The following is a 15,301-nucleotide window of genomic DNA, read 5'->3' on the forward strand; positions in this document are numbered from 1 at the left end:
CCTGACATTTACCTAAACTGTCTTATTTGTAATACATATATTTAATTGTGTATTGATAACTAAATACCCCACTTTTTGAAAATCTGATTGTTCTACTTCTTCCATTAGGCTCAACCTAACACATTAATAAACATTTTCACTGACTATGTAGTTAAACATTTAAATGTAATTTTGTGGATGTACCATTACATCACACAGGAGATTCAGTGTGTTGTATGTGATTTTCCATATGTGAAATTATGTGATCTTGACTAGAACTGAATTTAAACAACATGGGCTTGGTTGGAAGCTGACGTTAAAGCTACTGTATTATGCAAGATGTGGGTCAACTTGTTGCTTATCACGGCCTATAATAGCCACAAAAAGTGTGCTAACAACAACAAGTTACAGCTCAATAATTATATGTCTGATTATATGGACTGGATTCGTTCATATTCAAACTAGTAGATGGTTATTGTCTCCAGCTCCAGCCTGGTAATAAAGGAACACTATGTTCCAAAATTGTGTTACTGCCCCTTTAAGAAGACGAGCCCCATCCCCGAACAACTGTTTTATGCAAATATGACAAGCCGAACGTGCCGTGAGCCAATCAGAGACGAGTTCTAACCGCGGGAGATCTAAATTTCGCGGGACCAACTTTGGCGGTAAAAAAGCTGTTCTTCCCTAGCTCTTGTCCTCTTGTATGGAGTGCGGAGCTCTGAGGTGGACGGACAGGAGTCACAGACCGGGTCGGATTCTGCATCAGAGGGGGGTCAGAATAAGTTGTAGATCCCGAGCTTGGTACCCGTTCTCTATGAGACCTGGAATACCTCTGGTATTGGACTTTAAGATACTGGATTCGTAACGTTCTTTATTTATTTATTTTGGCAGCATTTTTAAAATAACTTGTAAGGGAAGTTTGCTCTGCACTTTGTTACCAGACAAAGGATAACAACACCGACCAGAATACTACAGAGTAAGCCTGCTGCATGTTTAGCCCGTGCACTTTGAATTTAATAGGCTGATTTCAGCTGTACGAGTTGCTCTATGCTCCTTTGTCTTTATATTCGCAGGGTAGCAATACATTTTCAGAGAAAGCCTACAAAGAGCAGCAGCTTTCCGATTTAGCAGAGCATTGATCAGTGTGCTGAGCCAGCTGCACTCTTCTCCCTTCGCCTGACCAATCCGGTTAAATTTAGTTTACTCAGGAAAATGATGAGAATGCCAAAAGGCGTCTCTCCGGCATCGAGTCGGCCAGCAGTCGGACTGCCTTGCTCTCAGCAAAAGATGAAGGTTTTGTCCACCGGAGGAGTGAAGACCGAGTTCTTCAGCACCGGACTGTCCAGCCCGCCGATGAACACGGTACCGGTCGGCTATTTCACCCAGATCTGCAACACCGCCGCGGCCGAACAAAGAGCCAACAGCCTGTATTCAACCCCCCACGGACCGGAGGCTAAACCCATCAGATCATCCTCCGGGCGACTGCCGGTAAAGAATCAAACACACACTCCAAGTACAAGCCTGCAATACTTTTATACACTTTTAAATAACGAGTCATTGATTCAGTGTCCGACACATTCGATTATGCGCTTGTGTGTGGGCGAAATAATTCTTGATTTCCATTGGTATGCGTGTTTTAGCTGCGTTTGGGGCGCATTCAAATATGTTTTGACGTGATAAGACACAGAGGAGCCACTGTGCCTGCTGTTGGATGTGTATGAATAGTGTGTTCCCTTTGCCTGCCATGTTAAGTTGTGTGACATCTTTTGCTGCAGTCCAGCTGTAGCTAGAAAAGACTGTGTATGAAAATGCTGTGTTAGTGTGTCTGATAGTTTTGGTGAGGGGGGAGCGGGGGGTTAGTTGATAGTGTTCGGAGAGTTTTTGGGGGGGGCCTCTTTTGTGAAAAGGAAGGATGAGTGGCCCCCACAGTGGGAGATAGCCGGGGCAGCAGGGGTGCACAATCAAACAATGCTGGGGGATGACCAAGCTGATGGCACCAATGTCAACACTGTATTCTGCACTATTTCTTTTCTATAAACCATTTTAGGAAGTGAAAATCAGCCCCAATTCAAGGGGAAATGTTTCCAAGTCATTGCTCACGCTCTTATTTGGACAGCTTTTTTTGTGATCACACTTATACGACAGCTGCTCTGACTGCACCTGTCATTAAGGCAATACAGGACCTGTGTAACCTGTTCACATCACTGTAGGAAGGAGGTGGAGGTCAGAGGTCACAACCGGACAACTGGTGTGTTTTTTTTTTTTTTCCTGGGAGCTGACGTGTGTATATTCAGGTGGACGGAATTACACACTAAAAAGCATCAATCACAGAAAAAAAGGAAAGAAAGTAAAGAGTGTGATTTGTTTATGTATGAAAAATTACATGTGAAATGTATTCCTGCCTCGTGTAAACAGTAGGCCTCCTATTCCTGAAGGATTATTTGAAAAGCTTGATGATCTGAGAGGATTGCATCACACTCAGCAACATGTTAGCGCTCCACACCTGCTGTTGTTTGTTATATCGCTCTCTTCTCTCTGGCCAGCCCCAGCAGTCTTTTAGATTTACTGAATTGTAGTAAGGCTAAAGAGGTTAGGGGTTGCACAGGGTCTCCAAATCTCATGTTAACCCCCAGCCCTTGGAAATGTATTGACTAATAGGCCCTTCAAGAGGATTAGTTGGACCTAAGTAAAGTGTGAAATAGGCTGCCACCTGGCTTATCATAAGCCAAGGTGAACTTAATTACGATTCATGCCTGTATGTTTTTTTGGATTTGTACATGTCATACGGTAGAATGATCCATTTTGTTCAGACACACGTTATCAAATGTTATTCCCCATTTTAATCCAACATCGAGTTCATGTGACAGATAGTTTGCTTATACCTTGCCAGGACTAATATACAGAGTCTTAGATGTGGGCTTATAGGCTTGATTATGCAGATGATGATGCAGACAATTTGCAGATAAGAAGCCACTATACTGAGTGTGTTTTTGTCCTGATGATTGTGTTGTCTATTCCTCTGCTCTGCTCTGCAGAAGAATAGACTCAATGCTACTTTACACATATATGCGGTTTTAAGTGACTTGAGGTGATGGTGCATATAGGTGTACATGGCAGCTGGTGAAAAAAAAAAACCAAATGAGAGCTTAATTGAGGGGAGAAAGAGTAATGCACTCTTGAAATTACACAGCAGGTTTCAAAAGTCTCAGAGTCCCATGATTATGAAACTTCCTCGGCCCATTTCAGTAAATTAAGTAAACTTTCAGTTCTTGGGGGGAAAAGACACCTTGACCTTAAACATACATAAAGTCTTACAAACAATGATGGGTGGAAACTTTTTCGATGTATATCTCGTTCATGATTTAAAAAAAAAAAAAACATAAAAATTCAATTTTCTCAGCTTTATGGTCTGTGATACAGACCTGCGTTTCAAACTTCTTGACGGCTGCACATGCAGAGTTGAGTTGTTTATGGTCATGTCCCAAATACTAGAACATTTTGTCAACCCCTGGTTCCCTAAATACTGAGATTTAGATGCACAGAGCAGTATTCAAACATTTTCAGACACAGGGCATCACTGCTACAGATGGTATATACTCTACATAAAAATAATGCTCAGATTTCATACTACCTGTCAACACATGATCTTTGGTTCCTCTCTCTTTACAAATTATAGAAAACCAAGACAGTTCAGGCAGATGTAGTCACTTATTTGGAAATAACATGGGCGATGTGTGCAATAATAGTTGTACATGAATTAAGGAACGATGGAAAGATGCCAGCACTATCATTATAGGAATAAATAAAAATACACAGTACTGTGTCGGACTGATTATTTGGCATGTGGTTTTATGTGTTATCATGGATCAGGACAGCTAGCATGCAACATACATTTGCTAAATATGATGTGCATATGTGCTTGCTGACACAGCAGCTTATGTGCGTGTTCAGTCATGGGTCTTATGTTTACAGGAAGTGCTGCTTTTTCATGTACAGCTCACTTCCTTCAAGTCAAACAACATAATAACCACCTTCTTTTTAACTTTTTTTTTTTTTTTTTTTAATGTGGAACAGGATGCTCAGCTCAGTGTTAATACCTGAGTTCCTTTAAGAACAGACAAACTACACAAGTCTATACAATAGTCATGCATAATCGCACACTTGAAAGCTTGCTCATGGGCCACGTGCTCTCAAAAATACTCTGGAAAAAAAGTTAATGTTTGACTTAAGCTGCAAAGATTTTGACTTTACTCATTTATCATGCCAACTGTAGTAAAGAGCAATGTATCAGTGGTTGTCATGTGAGTTTTAACCAGGGTGTGGAAACCGTTGATAATGTTGTGTCACTCTGTTTCCTTTCAGCTTGATATTGATGTAAATGTGTTACAGGATTCATGCCTCCCTCCAAAGTCCAGGGAAGCCCCTTCTGTCTTTGGCGACTACTTTCACATCAGACCTCATCCGTAGTGTTCTGTGGAACTACCGATGAATCAGTTTGTCTGTTTCAGATGCAACAAGCAGTGTTTGCTACACCCATTAATGCCAGTTTGGCCAGAAGATGCATCTGCATAATGTCGACCACCAGCAACAATGTCCCACTTATTCCCTGCTTATGTCACATGTGCATGTTCCTAGATTTTCACAGAATGTGCACAATTTGTAAAACTGCATTAATGTCAGCTCTATGAATTACTCTCTCTGCCACTTGGTAGGAACACACAACTCTTCTGTGAGGCTTCTTCTAACTTCCAGTGCTGTCTTGAATCACCTCCTGGTGGACCCCATGTTGTGAGCCCCCATTCAGACTGATGTCACCTGGGTGTGACATTGGCCTCATTGCCAACTGTATACACTCACCCAAAATGTCTCTCTTTTTATTCCCTCTCATTCACCTTGTTTTATCCCGGCCTTAGGCCAGCACTGGCCTTGGAGCATAATGTTCCCAACAAGGGGAGTTTTGCATTTCAAAGCAGCCTACCCCCCTACCTCTCCAGCAGCAACCCAAATGGGCAGGTCCACCCTTCTCTTTTTTTCTCTTGAGGGACACACTGACAATCTCATCAGCAATGCGGTCATTGTTTTTCTTTTGACTACTCAAGGGTGTGGTTGTGAGGGGTTTGTGTACAGAGGAGTAGGTATTTGCAGACGTACTGTAACTTGCCTTTGGCCTGGATGGAATCTGAGTCCCATGCAACTTGAATGGCAAGGTTTGTTGGTTTGAGGAGAGGCCCGGCAGCAGAAGTCCTTCACGTGACTGTGACTTTGTGTGAGAAATACCACTGTGGAGATTTCACCACAGCAGCAGAGATGGCGGGAATCAGCCAAAGAATGTACAGCAAACAGAGACTGCCACGTGCAGTGTTCGGGTGTAACCAGGCAGACTGGCAGGGTGAGGTTATAGCAAACGTGAGTGGAGTGATACTGCAAGTTTCTAAGATAAAGCGTTAATAAGAGGATAGGAGGGTTTTTGACACAGGGCTTTCCTCTCACAGCAGAAGGCCTTGCTGCACAGTAACTACATGAGTCTAAAATGAGTAACATTCTTACTACAATAAGTATGATACACACAATATCCAGCCGTCTGTATAAGACTAATCCAACAGTCACATTCATGAGGTTTTTCTTTCATGAGGTTTTGTGTCTCTTGAAATGATTCTTGTGTGCTTGTCCATAAATTACCATTGTTAATAATTGCACTTTTCTCTCAGTGGTCTACACGCAAAAAAAAACAGGCTGTGTTTCCACTAAATGAAGTGGTGTTTGCGTAATACGGTTGACTCACCAGAGAAATCCCTCATGCAAAAAAGGTGCACCCGAGCCCCCACCTTAACCCATACAGCTGCAGGGTGAAACCGTTGGTTCCCTCTTACATCATGTCATCATGCCTGTGGCTCTGACTTCTAAAGTGCAGACCTACAAGCTTGAAAAAATGTAGACGTGGTGCATCTTGATCTGCACATTTAGATCACGGAAGTTATGAAGCTCCACTTCATTTTATGCGAAGGTTTCTGAATTTTTGCACAGTGACATTAGGGACTGAACACTTCCCTCTGTTTAAACTACGGCTCTCACTGCTTGTAGACCATCCAACCAGTGACACCTATTTCCTCTCTGTGACACCTGGTGTTTGACAGCCACTGTCAGGACTGTGAACCAACAAAAACACAACTTTTAAACTCACAAGAGGTCTTAGTAAGTGCTAACAGCCTACATTTTACAAAACAGCCAGTCACTGTTCTGTCCCATGTCTCTTTGTGTCCTGCTGAAGTGTCTGCATGGGCTGCCTGAATGCTGTAGGGATTAAAAGCTGCCCTGCCAACAGCACATACACTTGCTGTGCTGCTCCAGATGTCGCCAGTCAACAGGTGGACATGTCAGGAAGCACACTGGGACAATAGCAGCCTTTATTATCCCCACACTCGCACAGGCACATCCACACATGGTTAAGTCAGCGCACCACTTTTTCCCATTTTTGAAAACCGTCAGTTGCCTAAACCTATTAACCGAAGAAGCTCACTGGCTTCTTAAGCACTGCAGTGACAAAAAAGGGATTATTGTTGTATTTGTCTAGAGATGTGGAGGAAAGGAGAGTATATAAAAGGTGAGGTCCTAGCCAGATGCTGCGAATTACACAGAAACCTCAGTATAATCAAGCTGAAATCCCACGCCTCTTTAGCTCAGTCACCAGTGTGTTTTTGTGTGGGCTCAGTGTGTGAAGAGGGAAATGACTACTGATTGACTGCAAACTTTCCTTCTCTGCCGTGAACATTTGCTGGCACAAACAATTCACTGGCAGGAATTCAACATTGTTAGGGTGTCGCCAATTTGCGCAAGTTGTCATTTTTCAGACAGTTGGCCATTTCTTAATCCTAAGAGGGAGGTTGTGCTCTTGTGACTTTCACTTTTATTATGTAGGTCACTGCAAGAAAAGCAATGGTCAGGTGATGATTTTTAAATTGGGGTCCAAAGGTCGTGTGTTTGTGTTTTCAGCTGAAACTGCGGGCTTTGGAGTCTGTGGTGAATTACAGTTATAGTCAGGTAGTTATCTGCATGCAGAGGCTGTGTGTTAAGCCGTATAAGAAAGGAGATGTAGAGAGGCTTGAGAGGGGGAGGAGAGGTCATTGAGTGGTTCCAGGGATTTCCTGGCGTTTTGCAGGCTGTGGATTGAGAGCGGATTGCCCACCCTTTCCACTCCATTCATACACACACACACACACACACACATCTTAATCTAGACCATCACAACTAAATGCCTAAACCTAATTCCTATGTCTAAACTGCACCCTAAAACCAAGTCTGAACCCTCAAACCACCATTTAGATTTGTGAAGTCCAGCATTTTGGTCCCCACAAAGCTGTTGGATCCCACAAGTATAGTGGGCTCCCAGTTTTCAGACCCCACAAACATGGTAAAACAAGCACAAACACAGAAGATCAGCCCCTCTTGAAGTGCTTGGGAAAGTGTGAGGGGGGTGCTTTGTTTCTGCACTTGAGGGTTGTTGGCACATTTACGACACGGCACTTTTCAGCACACCCCACCCCACCCCCATTTTAGCACTTTTTCCAGCACTGATGTCACCGTTTCATGGATAGGCTGAACTTTCCATACACAATACATTCTAACAATTTAACTTTTAACTTCCCATTATGTGAAGTCAGTGAGGTTTGTTAAATAGCTAGCATGGCAGATTGTTTCCAGCAAACTATAGACTGGGAAGGAAGTCAGACAAGGAACATTGTTCACACTTTGCATATTCTTATGATGACCAAATGGTTACTGCAGCTATAAAAAACACTCTGTTTGCTCTTTAATGTTCCAGTCTTTTTAGATAATGTATACAAACTCTCTGCTCTCTAGGCTAAAAGGAAGCTGGATCTAGAGGACCCTCTTTACCTCCCAGAGTTCCGCACTCCAAAAGGCAAAGGCAGCATCATAGCCAGGATACCAAGTCCAAGAAGTGAGTATATACGTGGATCAGATGTGAGGGGAGGAGGTGTAATGTAGTGAATCTTGGAGGTAGACACTAAGTGGGTGCATCAATGTTAGTGTTGGGATCTGTGCTGGCAATTTCTCTGTCGTCAAAGTCAAATCAAGCTTCTTTTTTTCTACAGTACAAAAGGAGACCCTTTGTCCATGTGGAGTTGGAGACACAATAGGACCATTAAAGCAGGAAAATGGCAACAATAAAAAAACAGACATAAGGAAGTCAAACGTAGGGTTATATTACGTCCAATTATTTAGAAAAAGAGCAAGATCAAAAAGTCAATAAAGTACTGTAACTACAAAAGAGATAAGACCCAGGAAGTACTCTAATTACAGTTTTTTACAATCATCTGTGTCCAAAAGGGGGCTGCTTAAGGGGTGGGATTGAGTGTGAGGGTAAGTGGAAGGGGCAGTTTGGAAGATTGCATGGGGAAAATGCTCATAAAGGGCAGCTTAATTGCTCTTTAAACCAGTCCCAGAGAGAAAAGCAGTATTTGGACTAAATGTCTCAGGAACTCAAGAGCTCCAGAAAGTAAAACTTACTAGATTAGAAATTATTAGATCTGTAGCAGATTCAAAAAGTGAAAGCACAGGTTAATATGAGGCAGAGTCATCATGTGGGAGACAGGGATGGTTCAGCATTGCCCACAGCAGACAGGATTTAAAAATTTTTTTTTTTTTTTTTTTTTTTTTTTCAGATGTTTCAGATGCCAAGCACAATATTTTTAGATTTGAGGAAACAAATATTGGTGGCATTTAAAATTATTTACAATCACTGAATGAGACGTCAAACTGAATGCAAAATGAGTCACAGACAGACATGAATAAAAGTAACTGACGCATTCATATAATATTTTGTTTTCATGATACACTGTGACAGCATCTTGAATGACTAATAAGTATTTGAATCAGTACTCGGCATCAGCTGATTAATGGAGTGAAGTACCCAAATTAGTTCAGAATAACAGGACTTGTCCACCTCAAGTACATACTCAAAATATCGGCTCTGCTTTCTGTGTTGGTCCTGCTGTTATCACAAACTGTTCTCTTCTCTTATGCCATTTTTCTGTATCTTTGCCCTCAGCTCCAAAGTCTCCAGGTGAGCGGACGCGGTACGACACCTCCTTGGGCCTGCTGACCAAGAAGTTTGTGGGTCTGATTGCCGAGTCTCCCGATGGAGTTCTCGACCTGAACTGGGCCACCGAGGTTCTGGAGGTCCAGAAGAGACGCATCTATGACATCACCAACGTCCTAGAGGGAGTCCAGCTGATCAGAAAAAAATCAAAGAATAACATCCAGTGGCTGTAAGTCGAATTTAATCAGCAGAAATTTAATATTCAGAAAGGGAATAATCTTAAGCTCCAGCTACTGGAGACATGTACGGAGGGAAAGGTTACTTTCTGTGGTCTGATTGGACCATGGCCCTTAATAAGAAATTCATCAACAACACAGTATTATCAACATTTAATACATGACCTATTGAACATATCAATAAAATAATAAACCCAGTACAACACAATAAACAGTAGTTTCAAAATGACCACAGAGTTCAGTCAACACCTCTCTGACACAGTCGATGAAATGACATCTCTCTGAAGTTGCATATATTGAAGAGTTGTTGTGTTGGACTGCATTGCAAAATGTAGGAGTACCTGCAACTCAATGTATCTATTCTTCTTACATTTAGCTTATCTGCCACCTAGTGGCTGTAACTAGACCTTACCACATACTTAGACAACATTGAACCACCACCATATAGATTCCGTACTATGTATAACTGCCCTTGGTTTTGAATTGAGTTGTTAAGACAGCTATAGATAATTACATTTTCGTACTGCTTTTAATGCAATCAAATCATCACGTTTTGTTTTTTGCTTACTCATATGCTTATGTGTGGTCTCGCAGGGTTGGAGATGTATTTGAGGGTGGCGCCGGTGGAGGAGAGAAGACCTGTGCCCTGAGGAAAGAGCTGGGAGACCTGGAAAGAGCAGAGAGATCTCTGGATGAACTGATCCACTCCAGCACCACACAGCTCAAACAACTCACTGAATATAAAGACAATCAGAGATATCCTTTACATTCATCTCTGTGTTTAACTACCTTTCTGTCCTCTGTACCTGGTTACACATGCAAATATCCACTTAATATCTGTTACTGTTACTACCCTTGACTCCACACTGCACGTTGGGATATGTGACGTACCAGGATATTCGCTCGATTGGCAGTCTCCGAGACCAGACAGTCATTGCTGTCAAGGCCCCTGCTGAGACCAAGCTGGAGGTGCCAGACACAGCAGGGGTGAGAGTACATCTTTGTTTGAATTTTACAGTGTGTTCCTCTTGTTTCCTCTTTCTCGCCTCTTTCAGTTTCTAGGCCACTGCAGGCAGATGGATGAAAACCTTGTTAAACATTTTTCAGACAAATTAGTTTGGCAAAAAATTGTGACTAACCCTGGCAGCAGTTCAAAGTCCAGATTATTAATGATTCTATATACAAAGAAAACATTTTTTGTTGGTAAATGCTCTCAAAAAGATAAATGAAATACATGCAAGAAAGCTAGTAATTAGTAATCTAGTATGTCTGATGTGTTTCAAACTAATCTGCTTTGTGTTTCTCTTTTCTCCTTACAGCAGGGGTCGTTACAGATCTATCTGAAGAGTAAGAACGGCCCCATTGAAGTCTACCTGTGTCCAGAGGAGGGTCTTGAAGATGCTAGCCCCGTTAAGAGCGCTGTCACCCCTAAAAAGGAGTTCCCTCAGCCCCTTGGCCCTCCAGCTGCAACCCCAGTGGCACCACCAAGTTTCAGTATCAAAGATGAGCCTGCTGAAGGTAAGCTGGTCTTTCTGAAGGGTCATGTACCATCACAATCTTCTGGACAAGGTCATTCAAATGACCATGTCCAAAATTCAAATATATGCTTAACAGAGCCTCTAAAGCTCAGTAATTTTCACATTATAACTTTTTTTAGTGTGAGCACAAGCAAACATATCAAAATGACATTTTATGGTTACGTGCCGTGGAGCTGTGAGCTGCGTCATTCTTAGAGTTAACTTTGTTCTAATAAATAATACGTTTTTGTCATTTAATACATTTCTGTTTGTGTGCATATTAAACAAATGAGATACAATATGTTAACTAGTGAGCTTTAGAGGTGCAGGTAGGTGTATTTTTGAACTTTCAACTTTTAGGCTAAGCTAAGCTAATTGCCCTCTGGCTCTTGCTTCATACTTAATGCACAGAGTATTAAAGATCTTCTCATCTAAAATTAGACACCAAAGAAGCAGATAAGCAAAAATAACATTTTTAGTAATGTTGAACTATTCCTTCTTAAACATTCTTAATTAATCAACACTTCAACTGAACTTTATTTATATGGCAAAAATAAAAACTGTGAAACAATGCAGGTTAATGTACCCAAAAAAAATGATTGCTAAACAAAGCAATAAAAACAAATACAAATTACAAGGGTGAAGATATAATATAAACCCTGCTTGAATTAGTAATAACTAAAAATGTAAACATTCAAAGGACATGAAAGGCAAAAGTTTTGAACTAATGGTGGAAGTTTAGATCTTCAGGGAGGCTGTTATCAGTTCAGCATCTAAAGCTAACATCAGCAAAGGTTTTTGGCGTGCAGAGTTCGGCAGTAGTAACCCACACTCAGATACATAAAATTAAACTTGCCCCCCCGCCATCCCCCCACCCCCTATACTCTGTCCTTTCCTTAAATACAGCCGACATATCTACAGCACCTCCAGCCACCTCCTCAACTGCTGCCTCCAGTTCTTCTCTGCTAGATGTAGAGGGCCTTTTGGGTTTGCCCCCCAGCCTGCTCCAGATCACAGAAGACCAGCTTCCTGGCACCTCATTCACCCCAGATCCCAACACCCCCTTTGTCAGTTTCTCTCCACCCTTGGACCACGATGATTACCTCTGGAGCTTGGAGGATGGTGAAGGAGTGTCAGATTTCTTTGACACTTATGATCTTGGGGATCTGTTGAAGAGCTGAGGTATATATGAAGTAGGGGGGAGGAAATTTAGGGAGAAGAGGGGAAAATATTTAATTGAATGCCTTTTTGAAGTAGGAAATATTACACTATGAAGCCATCGCTCAGTTTTTTTCTATTCCTGTTTTCCCAAATGGGGATTTACCCCCTTTGTTAATTTTAAAATCACCATTGTACATATTATTGCAAAAAAACATGCTCAAACTGGGAGAATGGGTGAGGTCGAGATTGACACTGATGTGTGTAATCTCCAACCATAATGAAACACTGTTTAAAAAAAAAAAAAAAAAAAAAAAAAGCAGGGATTATTTTTTATTTCCTGTTACATTTTCAGATTGTGCTACAAGGAAAAGCATTTGTAATGTCATACAAACACAGGAGTTATTATGCATATCACATCACCAGCAAAAGGTCTGATAACATTTCAGTATCAGGCAATATTCACGTTGTGACAACTCAGGAACTTTTTTCTTCCTTGTTTCCAAAGTCTAAATGTTTGTGCCACTCTTTGGCCCATAGGGGGCAGCCTTGTATTATATCAGCTTTAACTGCCAGCTTTACAGGATTCAATCACTGGATGAGAGTAAGCTAAAGCCATCAAGAACCATACACAGGGTGTGTTTGTGGGAGTCCTAGTATCCTCAACACGGACCAAATTAAACTGTGAATAATTTGTTTAATACCAGTCTTAATTGATCCACTAGTATCTATAGCTTGAACACAGTAACGTGTGAAACCTGAGCATAGATATTTCGAAGGTGCTGATGTTGCTTTTGTCTAATGAGGTTTGCTTTTTCCTGGCTTAAGCTTTATGTCAGGCCTTGTACCTGTTTGGTGCTGCATTGTGTGCCAGGCTACTCAGGTTGTGACTGCCCGTACTGGACCCAGAGTTAATGACCAGTAATGGGTACTTATTGATCACATACAAATCTCTGACTGAACAAGGGGATCAAATGCTCTCTCTTGTAGGTTTGGCAGCTTTGTTTCAAATCCAGTTGTTCCCCTATTTAAGTCGGTTTGATAGCTGATTTTAATTGATGTTTTCTTTTTTAATTTAGTAGTGTAAAACTACTATTGTATTTCTGAGGAAATAACCCAAAAGAATTAAATTCTGCATCTGTGTTGCAGGTGTTGTGGACGGTCATTTAATTTATGTAATTAAAGTTTAATTAGAGGAGCAATTTATTTTTCCTCTACTTGTTCTGAAATGAATGAAGTCTGTTGATTAAACAGCAACAGAAACTATTTGGAATTTATCGTAACCGTTCAGATTTTAGGCCCAAGAATGCTTTCACACATGTTACGGTGCGACCCTTTTAAATGTAAAAGATGTGCACCCGAGGATCAGAGCAGCTGTGACTTTTATCTGTTAAACGTTTTTTGAAGCGTTCTAGACATTTGGAAATTTGAATTTTATGCTGATGTATTTTTGGCTTTCCCTCTACGTTGCAGAGATAAGCTAATGGTCCTGTCCTAACAAAACTTGAAAAGGTGTGCTTGTGAGTGTATTTGATAGCTTGGGAAATGGGTGTCATGGTGTGTTTGCGTGTGCGTTTTTTACAATTTAGATTAGAGAATGTGAATTCAGAATTTGTAGGTTTTTTTTTTCAATGAGCATTATTTTTCTGGTATTTGTACATAATTTGTTTTGTATTTATACCTGTTTTTTCTGAAATTTTTGAAAGTTGATACTTGCCTTTCTGCAGAGGGCATGACTGTATGACATGCAGCACTTAATATTTTGTGATATTGTGTGGTCTGTTTGAAATTATTCAATAAATACTAAAGCCATGGTTTACACTTGGAATTGTGCTCTATTTTAATTTTAATCACTTATCATGTGAGGAAGGTGTAGTTTCTTTTCCAATTTATTAATTTAGTTCTTCTCACAATTCATTGACATAAGGGCTCACTGTGCCTCACAGGCTCAAATCAAAATATGGAGTATTTTCTTACTTAAAAAAGGATATGGCCACTGAGGATGTGATCTAATAAGAATTGACATTCCCTGAGGAGAGAGAATGGGTTGACATGAAGAGTGACAAAGACAATGAATGAGCTATAAACACGTTCAGACAGGTGAACAAAAAGCACCCATCATTCTTTGTGAGTTGGTTACTGTGGAAACAAGTTCACAAAAGGTAGCGGGAACCCGGGAGGTCAAAGTTCAGGGGTCAGTGTGGAATGGTGTTAATGCATTCTGGGCGAAAGACATTTCGTACACATTTACTGGTAAATATATAGAAAATGGATGTATAGTTTTGGACGTTATTTACAAATTGCACATGCAAAAATCACTCGGTGCAGTGTTCACTGTCGTTGTGAATGATGATTTAGTCTTGTACGTCCTTTTCCAATGAGCCTCCGAATTCTCAACACGCTTGCTGAATTCTTCCCAAAGTAATTTTATATAGGATCTAAAGTTTAGGGACCCCAATACTCTAGATTCTCTAAATGCTCACCACAGATTTCATATGTTGTCAAAAGAGCTTAAGTGAGGAAAAAAGAAAGAGACTAGAGCTTGTGCAAGTGAAATAAACTGTTTCTGCTTCCACATAGTGAACTGCACCACTTGAACTCTGGCGTCTGCCTGCTTCTGAACTAACATCAGGTGTATATTACTGTTAAGTGTCTATCAACAGACGTTGCACACAACCGCTCATGTGTTTAACAAGAGGTCATAAACTTGACACACACAGCCTTTTACTTTGGGGTTTACACGCTATCGAAACGACAGAGCACCTCAGGGCTGTTACATCACACCTTCAGACCAGTTGCTGTGAGAACAAGACACTGACGCCAACATTGTTGGCTGAACACTGGATTTGCCAAAAACTAAAGAAGCCATTCTGTGTGCTGCCATTGCATAAGTAAGGTGACAGCTCATCAGTGAGCACCACCAACCTGTGGCCAAAACCTTGAGTTATCAGTGTTTACAGCTGCAGGACACATAGTGGTCCTATTATTTTCATCAAGGGTGGGAACAGTTTAGTGACTATGGTTGGTGCATTTAGGGCCACACACAATCTCGTTTAGAGACACTGAAAGCCTTGAACTGACTCTGACACAGTTTGACTCCTGGGGGGAGTAAAAACTGACCTGAAGTTATTCATCAGGAAGGTGGAATAATTCCAGGAAAATGTGAATTTAGTTGTTCTTAGAGTTCTTAGTAAATTTCTTTGGCATTGCTGTGACATTGTGAATCCTGCGCAATAATGCCTTTATAATGGACAATGAATCACAGACAAGCTTGACTACCTTTTCCTGGTCTGGAAAAGGTTTTGGTGTTATACCAACTGTCATGACAAGCACATTGTAAAGGATGTCTTTCT

General features: G+C 41.1%; 1 protein-coding gene across 2 annotated transcripts; it reads left to right on the top strand.

Annotated features, from left to right (window-relative positions):
- The first annotated feature begins 690 nt into the window (after positions 1 to 690).
- Positions 691 to 12,371, top strand: e2f2 (E2F transcription factor 2). 2 transcript variants are annotated; one of them, XM_041061529.1, is made up of 7 exons: positions 691 to 1,467; positions 7,837 to 7,936; positions 9,047 to 9,266; positions 9,868 to 10,029; positions 10,146 to 10,260; positions 10,593 to 10,791; positions 11,697 to 12,371. In XM_041061529.1, the coding sequence occupies exons 1-7, from the start codon at positions 1,192 to 1,194 to the stop codon at positions 11,969 to 11,971; spliced, it is 1,347 nt and encodes a 448-aa protein (XP_040917463.1). In that variant the 5' UTR covers positions 691 to 1,191; the 3' UTR covers positions 11,972 to 12,371. The 2 variants fall into 2 exon arrangements, with proteins under 2 accessions (XP_040917463.1, XP_040917464.1); XM_041061530.1 differs by having other exon boundaries at positions 10,596 to 10,791.
- Positions 12,372 to 15,301: the final 2,930 nt, after the last annotated feature.

Source organism: Toxotes jaculatrix, chromosome 17 (assembly GCF_017976425.1).
Source record: "Toxotes jaculatrix isolate fToxJac2 chromosome 17, fToxJac2.pri, whole genome shotgun sequence".
NCBI classification, from domain to species: Eukaryota; Metazoa; Chordata; class Actinopteri; family Toxotidae; genus Toxotes; species Toxotes jaculatrix.

What these genes read in the sequence shown, in the direction of transcription:
- e2f2 (XM_041061529.1), top strand. Translation starts at nt 1,192, where the DNA reads ATGATGAGAATGCCAAAAGGCGTCTCTCCGGCATCGAGTCGGCCAGCA. An exon ending in CATCCTCCGGGCGACTGCCG is followed by an intron (nt 1,468 to 7,836) that starts GTAAAGAATCAA and finishes TCTGCTCTCTAG; the next exon opens with GCTAAAAGGAAGCTGGATCT. An exon ending in AGGTGCCAGACACAGCAGGG is followed by an intron (nt 10,261 to 10,592) that starts GTGAGAGTACAT and finishes TTCTCCTTACAG; the next exon opens with CAGGGGTCGTTACAGATCTA.